This window comes from Apodemus sylvaticus, chromosome 14, assembly GCF_947179515.1.
Source record: "Apodemus sylvaticus chromosome 14, mApoSyl1.1, whole genome shotgun sequence".
NCBI classification, from domain to species: Eukaryota; Metazoa; Chordata; class Mammalia; order Rodentia; family Muridae; genus Apodemus; species Apodemus sylvaticus.
In genome coordinates this window covers 16,930,517-16,949,390 of record NC_067485.1, presented here as the reverse complement: position 1 = coordinate 16,949,390, position 18,874 = coordinate 16,930,517, and the positions used below count along the sequence as shown (strand labels likewise).

Sequence of the window (18,874 nt, the reverse complement as noted above, 5' to 3'; positions counted from 1 at the left end):
TTTTTTGGGTCACTTAGGTAGACTATCATGTCATCTGCAAATAATGATAGTTTGACTTCTTCCTTTCAGGATCCAGGAAAGGGAGGAAAATGACTCAGTAAATCAGACTGATATTGACATCATTAAACTTCTGGACCATCCAAATATGAATTTGTTCCACATCATCAAAACCAGGAAACATATCTTTATGGTGCTGGAATGTGCTGCTGAGGGAGATCTGGTGAGCCACATTGCAAAGGCCAGCTGTCTACAGGTGGAGCAGTCCCAGCACAGATTGTGTGTTCTGTTCACTAATTAATGAGAACAGCATTGCACACAGCAACATCAAACTGTGTGAATTTGGCCTGGCCATCAAGTCACCTCTGGAGAGAAGTGCAAGGGTGATGGTGGTATAGTGTGTGGTTTGGTGAGGACAGATTCTCAACATATTATGTGTGGCAGGGAGGAGCTCTCCAGCTGGATCTGATCATAGCACTGCATTGTCACCTGCAGTTGGCTGTGGTATGCAACAGGGCCTGATATCTTACAATCTTATATATGTACAGAGCATGCATCTGTCACACAGTTAACAACATACAGACATTGTTAGCTTATGGACATTTAGGACACTCACAAAACAGATTTCTAGACACCAGTCCTGCCTAGACAGCATCTCTTCTAATGTGGCATGTGCAGTGCCAGGTACCAGGACCTGCTAGACCTCCTGACCCCAGTGCCACCTGATACAGGGAAAGGTATCATGTCCTGCTGGACATCCCACCTTCTGTCATTGACCCATATATTCTGCCAGACTCACATCTTGCCCACAACTTCTGCCCTGACATAAGAAAGCAAGTAAAAACTTATCAGCTTAGGTGTCAATAGAATTCTTCCCAAGGGGAGACTTTACATCTACCTTTCTTCCTAAGTTCCCAGTGACAAACTCGGATCCACTCTGGGAATCAGTGAGTGCATAGGCCTTACCTACAGAGCATAGGTTATGCTTTACCTCCGGAGGTGTGGTGTCCCTCCCTGCCAAGTTATACCAGGAAAGTTATTATGCAGTGAGGTTGACATCTTCCACATATCTACAGAGATGGAGGTCCCCTCCCCTAGCCTTCCCTGGCCTATATGCTCTAGCCCCTCCCTAAGGTCAAGATCAATTAGGAAGGTGCTACACACATGATTTGTTTGTAGTGAGGACCCTCTTCCTGGTTTGCAGATGGGCCTTTCATATTGGTACACCACCCACCAAGGAAACAAAGAGAAAGGTGCACACTGGCACACACAACACACATACACAAACACACAACAAAACACACTACACATAGATGATAGAGCACATAGAAGTTCTTCTCTGTTTCTATGTACAAGGGTATCCATCCCCATAACCTAATTATGTCCCCGAGCCCACATCGCACCAGGGACCGGAGTTTCAGTGTGACACGGGGTGGAGCAGGGATAGCACATGACGTTCCTAACAGCACAATCTATAGGAAAGTGAACAGAGGAAAGTCTGAGGTGTGAGCAAAGCAGCTGGTTAGCAGCACAGAGAGCAGCAATCAAAGGTGTTTCCACATTTATTTTCTCCTTTATTTTAATTGAGTATTTTTTTTTATTTACATTTCAAATGTTGTCCTCTTTCCCAATTTCTTCCCCTCCCATAAACCACCTATCCCATCCTCCCTCCTACTGCTTCTGTGAGGATGTTCCTCCACCTACCCCATTCCCACCTCCCCACCCTCAATTCCCATATTCTAGGGCCTCAATTAAGCCTTCCTAGGACCAAGGACTTCTCCTCCCATTAATGCCTGACAAGGCCATCCTCTGCTACATATGCAGCTGGAGCCATGTGTGCTTCTTGGTTGATGGCTTAGTCTCTGGGAGTTCTGGTGGTGTCTCATTGGTTGATATTGTTGCTCTTCCCATGAGGTTGCAAATCCCTTCAGGTCCTTCAATCCTTTCTCTAACTCCTCCATTGTTGACCCCTTTCTCAGTCCAATGGTTGGCTGACAGAATCTGTATTTGCAAGGTTCTGGCAGAGCCTCTCAGGAGACCACCATATCAGGCTCCTTTCAACAAGCATTTCTTGGCATCCACAATAGTGCTGAGGTTTGGTGACTGCATATTGGATGAATCCCCAGGTGGGGCAGTCTTTGGATGGCCTTTCCTTCATTCGCTGCTCTATCCTTTATCTCCATATTTACTCCTGTAAGTATTTTGTTTCCCTTCTCAGAAGAACCAAAGCACCAACTCTTTGGTCTTCCTTATTCTTGAGCTTCATGTGGTCTATGAATTGTATCTTGGGTGTTCTGAGCTAATATCCACTTATCAGCAAGTGCATACAGTGTGTGTTCATTTGTGATTGAGTTACCTCACTCAGGATGATATTTTCTAGTTCAATCCATTTGCCTAAGTATTTCATGAATTCATTGTTTTTAATAGCTGAGTAGTACTCCATTGTGTAAATATACCACATTTTCTGTATCCATTCTTCTGTTGAAGGACATCTGGGTTCCTTTTAGCTTTGGGCTATTATAAATAGGGCTTCTATGAACATAGTGGAGCAAGTGTCCTTATTACATATAGGAGTATCTCCTGGGTATTTGCCCAGGAGCAGTATAGCCTAGTCCTCTGGTAGTACTATGTACAATTTTCTGAGGAGCTACCAAACTGATTTCCAGAGTGGTTATAACAGCTTGCAATTCCACAAGCAATGGAGAAGTGTTCCTCTTTCTCTATATCCTCACCAGCATCTGCTGTCACCTGAGTTTTTTATTTTAGCCATTCTGACTGGTGTGAGGTAGAATCTCAGGGTTGTTTTGATTTGCATTTCCCTGATAACTAAAGATTTGAACATTTCTTTAGGTGCTTCTCAGTAAATCAACATTCTTTAGTTGAAAATTCCTTGTTTAGCTCTATACCCCATCTTACATTTACAGATATATAAACAGGCACCAAACATAATAAAAGTCCCTAACTCCATCAGCTAATACTACAGTTTCAGAACACTTCAAGCTTGGGAAAAGAGTCCTCAAGGGGGTCACAAAATGAACCAGTCCTTGTGTCAGTGGAAACTCTGCACACCTGAGCTGGAGCCCTAGAAGCACATAAGCTATTAATCGCAGCATACAGGGAGGAAGCAGGTCTGAGGGCAGTCAGAGCAATCAAACAAGGGATTGTGAGCATCTGTCAACTTTGGAATGAATAGGGAAATCTGGGTACATTAAAATAGTGTGAAACTACTTAATACAAAGATTCAGATGTGTCTCTACTGAGCAAGGATACATCATCCTATGATGCAGTGTCAAATGGACGATGCCAGACAGAGAGGAGACCCGAGTGTGAGCCGGCCAGGCTGCTGCGTTGAGCAGTACAGGCCCAGTGAATCAGCATTCTACTTACAAAAGGAGATTCCTAAGTCAAGGTGGCATCCCTTGTGGTTGGTAGCCGTGATGATGGAGGAGCACATGGGCTGTGAGGGGCTGACACCATCCTGCACCTTTACCCTGGGTGTTGGTGTACTTGATTATATTATACTAATGAATTGACATCACATACATGTTTTGCTAGATTTTCTTAATTTTACACTAAAAACAAATACTATGAAGAAAGTACAAAACAAGTAGTTGAGATGAGATCTGGTGAAGCAGTGGGGGATGAGAAATGGCTTGTTTCATTTGGGGCTTTGCAGGAGGGATGCGGAACTGAAAAAAATATTATAGGAGAGGAGGTTGAACTTTGACAGACAACGGATGCAAATAGGATCTGTGGTCTCCTCAGAGCTCACAGGATTATAGAGTAGGAATGTAGGTTTCCAAATTATCCACATAAAAACCTTCCACCAGGAAACAAACTACAGGCTGACAGGCACTCCCTACACCAGAGTGGCACTGGTGCAGCATCACGTGAGCTGCGTGTCCACATGTCCACATGCCTGGACAGGATGGTCCAGGTCTCCAGGGAGGGCACTGAGTGGACTCAATGCCATGTCTGGTTTCTCTGCAGGCTCTGCTGTGTTACTGGGCAGGGCTGTGTGACATGTCCCTCAGTAATGATCCATGGTCACACACTGCAGGTTCTACTGGACCCTACTTTAGTCACAGAGGAAGGCAGACTGTGGACAGACACTGACTTATCACCCAGGCTGAGGTAAGTGTTGATGGGGGCTCAGCCTGCACCAGAGTGAGTAGGGGCTCCTGGGATAGGTGTTTTCTAATGTGTCCTAGAAATTCAGGTAGAGATTCTCCTACCTTGGAACTGGGGGTGAAAGTTTGTGATTGTTATCTCTACACATCATTCTGTACAGTGATACAAACATCAAGGTGGTACAGTGAAGGGGACACATTGGGCCACAGACCTTGGTGGGGCCTTCACATGGTTGGCTCATTCTGAAAAAGTGTAGCCTTTTGTTGTCTCTGTCATGACAGAAAGATTAATACTAACTTGACAGCGACGGGACTGTGTGGGGCTGACACCTCAAAGTGACTGTACCTTCCCATGTGCCCTGTCCTTCCATCAACCACACTGAGGCTGAAGCAATGCTGACCTTCCCCTGCTACATCACTGTAGGACAGAAAGCACTGTGCTCAAAGGCAGGAGCATGAACCAGGAAGCAGCTCGCATCTGGGAAGGAGCCGTGAGCAGGGAGGGAAGAGCTCCAGGAAGAAGAAGAGATTCCTTGCAGGGACAAAGCAAGTTTATTACCAGGAGGCAGGGGGGACACAATGGCTGGGCAGATGGGACATCTTCTAGAAAATCCTGGTGTGTGAAAGCAAGGATGGCCTGAGCCACCTGCTCCCTGACCTATTCTGGTTAGGTCTACCTGGGGCCAAAGGCTCGCTGGGCAGCAATTGAAGGCCAGAGGCAGTTGGTTCCCCTGTGCTTGACTGGATGGTTCTCTTTGGGCCTCAGAAAGCAGCCACTGCACATTTCTTTCTTTGTACTTTGGTGTGGGTCAAAGTCAACACCTGACTGCTGTTCATCTTCAATTTCTCTGTATCCGAATGACTGCTTGTACCCCTTGGAGCTTCTATGTGGACAGTGGTCCATTACAATATCTGTTATAATTTTACCTGGGTCAAGGTCTCTCTTGTCTGAAAGACGGGACGCCTGCTTGTCTCCAATTCCCCTGTACCCACATGGAAGTTCTTTTCCCTTGGACATGTGGAGCTGGTCAAAGCCTGTCTCTCTCTTGTCTTTGTTCCAATGTTGGTCACAGACTTTCTGGACTTCAGTCCCTGTCAGCAGTTTGTCTCTAGTTCCTCTGTACGTGAAGGGATAGTTATGCATCTCAGGGCTGGCACGGCCACAGCTCCTTCTGCTTGCTGCTCTGCTATGGTGTGTGTTACAGAGACCCTCAGACGTGTGGGACATGCTACCCAGCTGGGATGTCAGTGATTCCCCTTTACACATATCTGCCTTTGATGTGTCCCGTTCAGTGTTCTTCACAATCTGAGACAGTGCATTTACAAGGGACTGCAGTTCAGATATCATACTGCAGATGACTTTTTTCTTTTTTAAGACTTCCTGTGTCTTCTCAGGAGCTGCTGGGGGACGATCATTCCCTAAAGAATACCCTTGCCTTGTGTAATTTGTGCTGAGGTTTCTTTCTTGTACAGCATTCCTTGTGGTGTTCTTCCAAGAGCTTTTACAAGTAGCCTCTCCTTTTCCTGCTATCTGAGTCTTGGTTGTATCCTTGAGCTGTGTGGAGCTCAGAATATAAGGCCTTACTCTCCCAAGACTTTCTCCCTGGCTTATGGCTCTAGATCTTATAGTACTCTGCCTCTCTTCATGGGGTTGAACCCCCTTGAGACCCTTCATTTTGATCTTATCTTTCAGGACTCTGTTGTCTTGAGTATCCACCCTCTCAGGTCTCCTCATGGAGACATCACATAAGCCCTGGGAAGTCTTGGGGTTTTGGCATGTATTCTGGAAGATGGGCAGAGAGTTCTGTGAAGGCAAGCAGACCTCAGCGGAGTATACTGTACTGAGGCCATCCGGATGATGTCTCACAGGCAAGGCATCTGGCTGCTTGTCTGAACTCAAAATCATCTTACTGTACCCTTGTGTTTTTTGAGTTGCATCCTGTGAGTGTTGTGGGGTAGGTGTTTGGAGATGAACTGGGCTTCTGTTGGACTGTAAAGACCCAAAGACCCCGGGACTGATATCGATGTCCTGGCTACTGTGAATCTCACTGGATCCCAGACTCACTTTCAATGTACAAGGTGGCTCTTCTTTTACCTCAGCTGTTTTAGTTTGTTTGGCTGCTGAAGGTGGGACCCTTTCTCCAGGCCTTACCATTGCCACAATCTGGGGATGATGTCCTGAGCCCACCTCCTGAAAACTTTTCTGTGGTACATGCTTGGCCATTTTGGGATTGGTATTTGGTTGTGGGCTGCCTTTTCCAATGCCTCGGATAGTCCTGCTCTGGTAGGGATTTGCTGCCTGGAAGTAGGAAGCAGGTCGCAGAAAACTCAGGTACCTCAGCAGTGGATCTGTATAGGCCTTTGAGGCCCTATGGCTGGCAGCAGGTGGAGGGGCTCTTTGGGTCTCCCGAACCTCTGCAGGTATAGATCCAGCTCTCTGTAGCCTGGCAGTTGATAAACAATCTACCAATGTCCCTCCTGGATCTTGGTGATGCAATTTTTCCAGGACCCTGGCAGCCTTGGAATAGAATTCAGCCTTGGGATCACAGATGGGTGAGGAGGGATACACAACCTGTGGAAGATTTGGAGCTGGATCCCCTGGTGAAGCAAGATCCTTCGCCTCAAGGATCTGCATATATGGACCCGTTCTGCGTTTTACTGGAAATGCTGTGATATTTGGTGCCACCCTTTTTTCAGTCTTGGTGTCAAGCATGGAATGAAGCTCACCAGGGCTCATGCAGGACAGCTTGTCTGTCCTCAGGGCAGGGTTCATGGGTGTCAGCCCCTCCTCAGGGCTGCTGCTTGAAGTGCAAGGCACTGGTTTTGCCCCCAAACCAAGGAACTTCTTGATGGTGTTATACACATTACCCTTTGCTGTGTCCCTCTTTAAGGGCAGCCCTGTGGGTACAGACCCCATCATTCTGCTACATTTGTAGTTTTTGGAGTTGAGGATGGAGGGCTGGTCAGGCTGGGAGAGTTGAGGTCTGCTCATGGAATAATGATCTCTGTTTGCTGGGAAATGTCCCTGAAGCTGGGTCAGTTTCCTGGATGGGAGGAATCTGTTGGGGGATCCTTGCTGTTCTCCCACATTAGTTGTCTTGTGTATATTCTGTGGCTCCTCATGGTGCTGGAGTATCTGGCAATGCTCAGGATGGATGGAGGCTGACCTGGTAGGTTTAGTGGGCAGGATGCTCCTGGGCAAGATCCCAATGGGCGTGCGAATGGGTTTTTGGTCTTCATAACCTTTGGTGTATTGTGAATGCAGTCCATGTTTTTGGGATAGGCTTTCAATTGGTAGGGATGACTGTATCCTACTCTCAGTAGGATAGGACAATTCACAAGCCCTACTCTTGAAGCAAGGAGGTGTTTGTTTTAGGGTAGAGCTTGGGAGGATTTTCTTTTCTTGGACCTGTTTCTCACCTATCAATTTTGGAGTCACAAGTTGGTGATGTAATGGCTGGTACCTGGAACTCTGTGGAGTTTCTTTAGCCTGTGATGGAGCTTTGGCAGGGCCTCTGGCATCAGTAAACCTCACAGATTTAAGTTTTGCCAAGGGAGGTCTTCTGAAAACCTGGGCACTAGCAACAACTGATTCAGAGAAAATAGAAGATATGCCCCAGAAAAGTCTTTTGAAGTTGTGCTGCATAAGATCCTCCAGGACCTTGAGGTATGAAAATAGCTGAGAGAGTTGAAGGTATTCCATATTTTGATTAGGGCTCCAAAAGGGTTGTGGTATGAAGTCCTGAACAAGTTGCTTGGTGACACTGCAAAAGACAGGAGACAGAAGCATCATCACCAAGCAGAGGATCACGCGGTCCCTAAGTCTTTGTAAGTATGGTACTTATACTGTTATAGTTCCTCCATTGCCTTCATAGACCATTCCCCTTAGTGTCATATCCACCAGGGCTGTCTTCCAATCCCACACTACATAGCAGCTTCAGTATGAAGATCCCCAGACCCTGAGCTCACATTCTAGTATGCAAAATTCCGTAAGACAAAGATTTCTTACCTTTTTTTAAGTTGTGAAGGAGTCTTGGTCTCTTCCCGATCTTTCCCTCCATCTCTACAACCTGAAGATAGTTATGTAGGATCAGGATGAGAATCAGAACACAGAGGACTGAGGCTTCTCTCTTATGACAGTGTATACAAGACTCTAATACCCAACTACCATATTCCAAGGACACTGAATGTGAGCAAGGGGGATGGAGGGACCTCATTTCCACATTTACACTTTACTTGCTCTTCCCTCAGCCTGTGTAATTCCACTTACAACATTCTAATGGCCATGGGATTAGTTATGGAAAGAGAATTGCCTATGAGAAAATTGAAGCTACCTGCTGTTGGGTGGACCTGGGTTCCCCCATACATGGGCTCAGCATCACTCCAGTGCCTTGAACAACACTCCCGTGTGTAGCACCCATCCCAGACCAACCACAGCTCCTTTCTATCCCCAAACCTGGGGATTCCATAATTCTAATTTCCTTCCCAGATGCCCCCTCTTCTTTCCTGCATATCATGTCCTCTTCACTAAAGTGCAGGGCACAGGGAATTTCTCTCCACAGGACTGCAGAAGCCTACCTTTTCCAGCAGCAGTTTTCTTCCTGGTCTTCTTCTGCCACCTCTTTACATTCTGCCATTTAAAAACAACACAAATGAGATAGTGACCCTTCTTCCTCTCTCTGTTAGACAAGCTTCCTGCTCTCTGTGGTCATGGGTAACATTCAACCTGCATTTTTCCAGGAAGTATTCTCTCATCCATCCTTGACTCATTCACACTGACATAAACACATTTCCTTGTGACCTTGGTGGAACAAGAGAAGAAGACACTGTCTATGCCACAGTTCTCATACGTGTCCTCAGTCAGTTTTCCTCAGACAGGATCCTACCCAAGGCTGAGCTCTGCAGCTGCCTCTGGGCAGTCAGGTGATATCTGCTTCCTCAGACCAGAGGAGATTCAAGCCTTGATCTTAGGACCTTGGTCTCATCACCTGCTTCATATCAGCTCAGCCCCAACAAAAACAATCACATGAACAGAGGACAGATCAACTTTTTCTGAGCTTGTCCTGTGTCCCTCCCCCGCCCCCACTCATAAATGCAGTCTGTCAATGAAGCCACATCTCCTTTGTGGCCTCTCTGCCTTCTTGGACAGATGCCACGCACCTGTCTGTAGCTTGACTTAACTAAATTGTAGGTTTATCTTTCTTCCATCCTTCTTTACCCATTTTCTTCCACCCATTCTATCCCCTAACACTTGATAGGAGAGAAAAAAGGATAGAGGGGAAAAAGGGAACATACTTTCTCCTGATTCAGGGCTTGAGTTCTTTGGGGAAATTTGATCTTCACTGTCAACCTATCAAACTCCTTTTTCTTCTCACTTGTGTGCACACAACTACTGATCAATGCACAAACAGCAGCAAGTGATAACAACCAACAACCAAGTATAACCCACCATGGCTCCCAAGGACCTAGCATTTGTATATTCTGTGAAATGTCCCCAGAATTCCAAAAGTTACAGGAACAGAGAAATTATTATTAGCTGCTTGTAAAATCATGCTCTGGCTTGAATATGAGGCAAGTCAGACTCAGCTGCTGTGGACAAGTTGAGGCAGCCCCAAATATCATACCTGAGATTAAATCAAAAGAAAATATTCTTATGTTAATGTTTTGAAGAAAATACCAAAATTGTCATTTTCTAGGAAATTTGAGAGAAGCAGTCATGAACAACAGACTGCTGCTCCATTGCTCTCCTCACCTTTGGGATGTCACTTTTGCTTCCAGATGCTGGTGACACTGGATACTCCTTCAGGAACGGGATTAGCAGCAGAAAGAGCCCAGCTCCACACATAATGCCAATGCTCATATCCATTACTATGGCCATGGTGCTGGGACTCATCCACGAATCAATAACGCTCTTCATCAGAACCAGCAAATTCTCCATCTTCTGAATCTCAGTGCTGCTATGAGGCCACTGAGTCCTGGGCTGCAGTGTGAGATGTAGCAGGAGGGCTCAGGCCACATCACACAGCTATGGCTTCCTCATCACAAAGGGCTCCTGGCAGTAGCCTGTCCCCAGCCTCCAGCTGAGCAGCCCCTCCTGTGTCCTTTCCCTGCTCCCTCCTTCCCCATCCTGCTGCCGAAATCAGTCACAAATGGACCTCTGTCCATGTTTTGTTCCTTAACTTTGAGCCTCAGTACTCCTCTGTGTAGGCATATATTGTGTTCAACCCACGTTAACAGGAGTTAAATTCCCCTTTAGCCCACCAGCCATCAGAGAAAGTGGGAAAGAAAGGTTATTAGGATATGGGGAAGTGGACCTGTGTAGAAATAGTTTACCTAAGCAATTACAGTCTTTGTGGTTCTCAGTCCATTCCCCTAGCAAACACCAAACAGAAGTCAGCTCCTGCAGACCAGTCCACTGGGAAGACACCATGCAGGAACCATCAAGGGCAGTTCCATGCCTATGAGTCTGTGATGCTCTACAATGGGGCCTGAGTACAAGGAAGCAGCGAAAGTATTCAGGAATCTCACTAGCAGTTCTTTGGTGAGTTTCCCTCTAAGAAGACTCCCCAGGTGAAGTCCAGCAAGGTAGTATAAGGTGAACAAGCTTCTCCACAGCAATGAGTCGCAAAGTAGAGCATGGCGAACCAGAGCTCAAGCTCCCACTGTCTGTGTAATGTTCCTTCTAAACATCATGAATCCATATCCGTGTCTGCTTCAGCCAAACATTCTTTCATCTGTGTCTGCTTCAGCCAAACATTTGTGTGTCTGCTTTAGCAAAACAAGATTTTACCTGTCTGCGCCAGCAAAACATCAGTATAACCTGAGTCTCTAAAGAAACCAGAAATTTACATCATATCTTTGCCTTCTAGAAGGTATCTACTTGAGTCCATCAGGTTTTTAGTTTTTGACAAATTGGGTTCTCTGTGGAACTTGAGTTGTTTCTTTGGGATTGTTGCTTTCAGGTTGTCTTCTGTCTGCAGAGCCCTGTCAGTTCATTATGTGATTGCAGCTCTTCTCAAGTCAGACACAAAACTTCCTTTTGTCTCTTACTTATTTAGCTTTGTCATTATTCAATATAACCTAAAACAATGTACTTTTTTTTACCTTCAAGTATAGAACGGTAAGGAAAATGAAATTCATGTCTTAACCATAAGAATGTATGTGGCTAATTATGATCTAAACCATCTATGATCATTTCACTGCTTAGTAGTGTTTTGCTTCTTTTCTTTACATGTTCACTTTTGTCAATTATGAAACTCTAATAGAATTAATTAGGTATTTTAAAATAGTTAATTGTCTTGCTATTGGGAGTAGTACCACATCTCCTTGCAGGATGTGGACTGCATCCTTTGAGTTCATGCTCAGAAACGTACACCTGGGCTGTTGGACATAACCCTGTGGTCATCAGTCACACATAGGCCCAGGCCCCTTATGTTCTGGGTGGACTCCACCCCCACAGTCACCTGGCTACAGCCAGGTTTTCCCCACCCCACAGTTACCTGGCAATAACCAGGCAACCCAGACCACTGTAAAAGGGGCTGCCAGGCCGCTCCTAGCTCTCTTGCTTTTTCTCTCTTGCCTGTATGCTCTTGTCTCCCTGTTCCCCCTCTGTCCCCATTCTTCTCCCCTTTCCCTGTGGTCATGGCCTGCTCACACCTCTATCTTTTGTTTTTCTCTTTACACTCCATCTTTTTTCTTTTCCTACTTCTCTATAATAAAGATTTGAAACCACTGATTTCCACCATGCTACTCTAGTTTACACACCCAATAGCAGCTCCTGAGAGGCCCCTTACCACATCTTTGCTAGAATGTCTCATTTGTTTTGCACTTAGCCATTGTCATTAGGAAAATTCTCAGTGTTGCCCTAATCTGAATTTTCCTGAAGGCAAAGAATATTGAAGAATTCTCTGTTGAGAATTTTTTCTTATGACCTGTACCTTATTATTTGATTGGGTTTTTTTTTGTTGTTGTTGTCTAATTTCTTGTATTCTTTATAAATTCCAAACCTTAATTAACCTGAGAAACTAAGACTGTTGAAGAACTGGTAGGATAATCATCATCCTCTGTGTTACCTTTAAAACTGTTTGTTAGTCCTTCTATTGATGGGTTGCCCTTTGACCTTTAATAATCACCACTGTTTGTCATTTTTTTTGTTTGTTTTCCGAGACAGGGTTTCTCTGTGTAGCCCTGCCTGTCCTGGAACTCACTCTGTAAACCAGGCTGGCCTTGAACTCAGAAATCTGCCTGCCTCTGCCTCCCAAGTGCTGGGATAAAGGCATGTGCCACCACTGCCCGGCATGTTTGTACATTCTGAATGTTAAGGTTCCACAGAGCAATTTCACTGGCAGGGTAATCTCTCATCCTCTAGGCCTGAGAAGCAAGCATCTTTTTCTGCACAGGACCTTTTAATTCCATTTTCTTTTTTTTATATTTTATTATTTTTTTATTGAAAAGGGAAGTAAAAACACTTTATGATAAAATTAAAGATTTACATGGAAAATATTTCAGATAAAATAGAAGAGATACATAGAAAAACACGTTAAAATTGAGAATTTTCATGGAAAATTAAAGAGTAAAGTGGTAGATATGTAAAACATTGCTAAATTATTTGAAATATGAAATAGAAACATTTTATGATAGAATTGAAGATTTCAGGGAAAATATTTCTGATAAAATTGTAGACAAATTTTAGGTGTTAAAAATTTTAAACATGTTAGAATTGAAGATTATCATGGAAAATTTTATATAGATATAATAATGGTAGGCATAAAAGTATTCCTAAATTGATTGAAAGTGGAATTATAAACATTTTCTGATAAATTTGAAGACTTACATGGAAAATATTTCTGGTAAAATTGAAGAAATATATAGAAAAACATGGTAAAATTAAAGATTATCATGGAAATTATACAGATGAAGTGAAAGGCATAAAGATAATTCTAAGTTGATTGAAGGTGGAATTATAAACATTTTCAGATAAAATTGAAGATTTACATGGAAAATATTTCTGGTAAAATTCAAGAAATATATAGAAAAACATGTTAAAATTGACTATTTCATGGATAATTTTACATATAAAATGGGAGATATACAAACTCTTCCTAAATTAATTGAAGGTGGAATTAGAAACATTTGTGATTCGCCAGACGGTGATGGTATACACCTGTAATCCTAGCACCCTGGGAGGCAGAGGCAGGTGGATTTCTGAGTTCGAGGCCAGCCTGGTCTACAGAGTGAATTCCAGGACAGCCAGGGCTATATAGAGAAACCATGTCTCGGAAAAACCAAATCCAAAATAACCAAAAAAAAAAAAAAAAACAAAAAAAAAAAAAACAAAAAAAACAAAAACAAAAACAAACAAAAAAAAAAACCAAAAAACCAAAAACCAAAAACCAAAACAAAACAAAACCCTTGTGATAAAAATTTACATTGAAGACATTTCTGATAAAATAGAGGAAATAAATAGAAAAACATTAAAATTCAAGATTATCATGAAAAAATAATGCAGATAAAATGGTAGACATAAAAAACATTACTAAATTAATTAAAAGGGGAATTACAAACATTTTCTGATAAAATTTAAGATTAACATGAGAAATATTTCTGTTAGTCTTTTTATTGGGGAGTTGAGTCCATTGTTGTTAAGAGATATTAAGCAATAGCGATTGTTGCTTCCTGTTATTTTTGATGTTATTTTTATGTTTGTATGGATATCTTCTTTTGGGTTTGTTGGAAGAAGATTACTTTCTTGCTTTTTCTAGGGTGTAGTTTCCCTCCTTGTGTTGGCATTTTCCATCTATTATCCTTTGTAGGGCTGGATTTGTGGACAGATATTGTGTAAAATTGGTTTTTATCATGGAATATCTTGGTTTCTCCATCTATGTTGATTGAGAGTTTGCTGGGTATAGTAGCCTGGGCTGGCATTTGTGTTCTCTTAGGGTCTGTATGAGGTCTGCCCAGGATCTTCTAGCTTTTGTCTCTGGGGATAAGTCTGGTGTAATTCTGATAGGTCTGCCTTTATAAGTTACTTGCCCCTTTTCCCTTACTGCTTTTAATAATCTTTGTTTGTTTTGTTTTGATTATTATGTGCCGGGAGGACTTTCTGTTCTGGTCCAGTCTGTTTGGAGTTCTGAAGGCTTCTTGTATGTACATGAACATCTCTTTCTCTAGGTTAGGGAAGTTTTCTTCCATAATTTTGTTGAAGATATTCACTGGCCCTTTGAGTTGCAAATCTTCGCTCTCGTCTATACCTATAATCCTTAGATTTGGTCTTCTCATTGTGTCCTGGATTTCCTGGATGTTTTGGGTTACCAGCTTTATGCATTTTGCATTTTCTTTGACTGTTGAGTCAATGTTTTCTATGGTATTTTCAGCACCTGAGGTTCTTTTTTCTATCTCTTGTATTCTGTTGTTGATGCTTGCATCTATGACTCCTGAATTCCTTCCAAGGTTTTTGATCTCCAGAGATGTCTCAATTTGTGATTTCTTTATTTTTTCTACTTCCAGTTTTAGATCCTGGGTGGTTTTTTTCAGTTCTTTCACTTGATTCTTTGTGTTTTCCTGTAATTCTTTAAGGGATTTTTGTGTTTCCTCTTTAAGGGCTTTTACCCGTTGACCGATATTCTCCTGTATTTCTTTAAGGAAGCTATTTAAGTCTTTCTTGAAGCCCTCTATCAGCATCATGAGATACAATTTTAAATCTAACTCTTGCTTTTCTGGTGTGTTGGGGTATCCGGGACTTGCTGTGATGGGAGAACTGGGTCCTGATGCCGCCATGAGGCCTTGGTTTCTGTTGGTAGGGTTCTTGTGCTTGCCTTTTGCCATCTGGTTATCTCTGGTGCTAGTTGGTATTGTTGTCTCTGGCTGGAGTTTGTTCCTCCTGTGGGCCTGTAAGCCTGTGTCCTAACTCCTCTGAGCTCAGAAGTCAAAGTGTTGCTGGAAGATCACTCTCTCCTGGTGGGCTGTGCACAGAAGGCTGTGGAGTCTCCTGGCTCCCTGGTGCCAGTGGCGGCAGGAAGACTTCTGTCCCAGCTGCTCCACTGATCACCGTAATTTCATTTTCAGTTTATGGGCTCTTTTCTGTGCTATTAGAGTTCTTTTTTCCCATTAATTTTTATTCACGTTACTTCCTAATGGTAGTCCCTTCTTCTAGTCCCAACCTCATAAATTGCTCCCCCCATTACTCCCTTTTCTTCTCCTCAGAGAGGGAGACCCACCCCCTTGGGTACCAACCAGCCTCAACAATCAACTGGAAGCAGTGCATCCTGTCCCACTGAGGCTCATCCCGGCAGTCCATCTAGGGGAAGGGAATCCAAAACCTGGCAACACAGTCAGAGACAGCTCCTGCTCAAAGTTTAGGACACCCACATAAACACTAAGATGCACACCTGCTACAAATGTGTAGGAGGCCAATGTCCAACCTCCGCAAGCTCTTTGACTGGTGGTTCAGTTTCTGTGAGCCCCCATGGGCCTCAGTTAGTTGACTATGTAGGTCATCTAGTGCTGCCCTTGCCCATTCTGTTTCCTTCAATACTTACCCTCAACTCTTCCACAAGACTCCCCAAGCCCTGCCTAAGCTTGGGCTGTGGCTGTCTGCATCTGGTTCACTCTGTTGCTCCTCAACCCCTCTCCAACCCAGTTCTCTCCCTCCATCCACCTCTGATGTCTATTGTATTGTTTCTTCCAAATAAGATTCAATCATCTTCTCTTGAGCCTTCCATGTTCTTTAGTTTCTCTCTGACTGTGGATTGAGGAATAGTTATTCTGTATTTTGTAGCTAATGGCCACTTGTTAGTGACATTACTATACATGTCTTTCTGAGTCTGGGTTACCTCACTCTGGATATTTTCTAGTTTTATGTATTTGCCTGCAAATGTAATAGTGTCTTTGTTTTTTATTTATTATTATTATTAGTAGTAATAGTTAATCATTTTTTTAGTCCAGTTGTTATCCCCATCCTGGCCTGCCCTCTGACAGTTCCTCATCCCATTCCTCCTTCCACATCTCCAAGAAGATGTCCCAATCCCCAACCCCACCCCACCAGACCTCCCTACTCCCTAGAATCTCAAGTCTCTCAAGGGTTAGGTGTGTCTTCTTCACTGAGGCCAGACCAGGCAGTCCTTTGCTGTACATGTGTCAGGGGCCTCATATCTGCCTGATTGGCAGTTCATTTTCTGAGATCTCAGGGGTCCAGTTTAGTTGAGACTGCTGGTCTTCCTATGGTGTTACACTCATCCTCAGCTTCTTGCAGGCTTTGCCTAATTGAATCACAGGGGTCCCTGGCTTCTGCCCTTTGGTTGGGTGTAACTACATCTGACTCAACTGCTTGTTGGACTTCTTAGAGGGCAGCCATGCTGGCTCTTGTCTGTAAGCACACCATAGCATCAGTAATAGTGTTAGGTCTTGGAGCCTCTCCTTGAGCTGGATTCCAACTTGGGCTGTTCACTGGACCCCCCCTTCTTTCAGTCTTTTCTCTATTCTTGTTCCTTCAGTTCTTTTAGACAGGGATAATTCTGGGACAGAGTTTTTGACTGTGGAATGGCAACCCCATCCCTCTATTCAATGCCCTGTAGTTCTAACGGAGGTGGACTCTACAAGTTGCCTTTTTCCACTGTTGGGAATTTTATCTAATGTCCCTCTATCTGTGTACTAAGTGACTCTCACCTACCAGGTCTTCTGGTAAATCTTAGAGGGTACCCCTACTTCCTACCTCCCAAGGTTGTCTGTTTCTATTTTTTCTGCTGGCCCTCAATGCTTCACTCCTTTTCCCTGACTCCTCCAATATATGATCATGTTTCCATTTTCTCCTCCCTGTCTCCTCTCCCACACAAGTCTCTCCCTCTCTCCTCCAAGATTGCTTTCTTCTCCCTCCCAAATGGGATTGATGTATCTTCTGCTTGTTAACATTCTTGAGTTCTGTGGATATGTATTCTGTGCTTTTATGGGTAATATCCACTTATTAGTGAGTACATACTATGTACATCCTTTTGTGTCTGAGTTACTTCATTCAGGATGATATTTTTTAATTCCATCCATTTCCCCGCAAAACTAATGATATCCTCATTCTTAGTATCTGAATAATATTCCATTGTGTTATATGCATTCTTCCATTGTGGGACATCTGGTTTGTTTCTAGATTCTGAGTATCATAAACAAGGCTGCTATGTACACAATGGAATAGGTGACCTTGTGGCATGGTGGGGTATCTTTTGGATATAATTCCCAAAGTGGTATAGCTGGGTATTCAGGAAGATCTGTTTCCAGTCTGAGGAACCTACAGGTGGATTTCCAGAGTGGTTCTACCAGTTTGCAATCCCACCAGCAATAGAGGAGAGTTTCTCTTCTCCACATTATCACCAACATTACTGTCACCCAAGTTTATAATCTTAGCCATTCTGAGCGGTGTAAGGCAAAATCTCAGGGTCATTTTGATTTGCATTTCTCAGATGACTAAGGACTTTAAACATTCATTTAAGTGCTTCTAGGCTATTCTAGATTCCTCTGTTGTGAATTCTCTGTTTAGCTCTATACCCCATTTTTGATTGGGATGTTTGGGTTTTTGGAAGTTAGCTTCTTGAGTTCTTTGTATATTTTAGATATTAGCCATCTGTCAGATGTGGGGCTAGTGCCAATTTGTCCTATTGACTATGTCCTTTGCCTTATACAAGCCTTTCAGTTTCATGAGGTCCCATTTATCAATTCTTGATCTCAGAATCTGAGTTTTGTTTAGTAAATCTCACCCCATGCCAATGAGTCCAAGGCTCTTTTCCATTGTCTCTTCTATTAGATTCCATGTATCTTGTTTTATATCGAGGTCCTTGATCCACTTGGACTTGAGTTTTGTGCAAGATGACAAATATGGCTCTATTTTCATTTTTCTACATACTGACTACCAGTTAGACCAGCACCATTTATTAAAGATGCTTTTTTTCCCATTGTATATTTTTGGCTTCTTTGTCAAAGATCAAGTGTCCATAAGTGTGTGATTTTATTTCTCAATCTCCACTTCTATTACATTGATCCACCTGACTGTCTCTGTATTTATATAATACCATTTTTCTTACTATTGCCCTGTAGTGTAGCTTGAGGACAAGAATGATGATTTCTGTAGAGGTTCTTTTGTTGTTGAGAATTGTTTAAGCTAACCTGGATTTTTTTGTATTTCCATATGAAATTGAGAATTGCTTTTTCCATGACTGTGAAGAATTGTGTTGCAATTTTGATGGGTTTTGCATTGAATCTGTAGACTGCTTTGGTAGAATGGCCATTTTGACTATGTTAATCCTACCAATCCATGAGCATGGGATATCAATTAATTTTCTGAGATCTTTTTTGATTTCTTTCTTGAGAGACCTAAAGTTCTTATCATACAGATCTTTCACCTGATTGGTTAGAGTTATTCCAAGATATATTATTTGTGACTATTGCAAAGTATGCTGTTTCCCTAATGTCATTCCCAGCTCGTTTATGATTTGCCTAAAGGAAGGCTACTCATTTGTTTGAGTTAATTTTATATGCAGTCACTTTGCTGAAGATATTTATCAGCTGTAGAAGAAGTTCTCTGGTAGTTTTTTTTGGGGGGGGGTTGCTTTTTTTTTCGATATTATTTATTTACATTTCAAATGATTTCCCCTTTTCTAGCCCCCCACTCCCCGAAAGTCCCTTAAGTCCCCTTCTCTTTCCCTGTCCTCCCACCCACCCCTTCCCACTTCCCTGTTCTGGTTTTGCCGAATACTGTTTCACTGAGT

The 18,874-nt window shown here is 43.1% G+C and overlaps 1 protein-coding gene across 1 annotated transcript; it reads right to left on the bottom strand.

Annotated features, from left to right (window-relative positions):
• Positions 1 to 4,730: 4,730 nt before the first annotated feature.
• On the bottom strand, positions 4,731 to 10,065 carry LOC127665218 (spermatogenesis-associated protein 31E1-like). Its single transcript, XM_052157643.1, has 5 exons — positions 9,880 to 10,065; positions 8,706 to 8,757; positions 8,137 to 8,197; positions 4,926 to 7,891; positions 4,731 to 4,804 (listed from the first exon to the last, which is right to left on the bottom strand). The coding sequence occupies exons 1-5, from the start codon at positions 10,063 to 10,065 to the stop codon at positions 4,731 to 4,733; spliced, it is 3,339 nt and encodes a 1,112-aa protein (XP_052013603.1).
• Between the last annotated feature and the right edge of the window lie 8,809 nt (positions 10,066 to 18,874).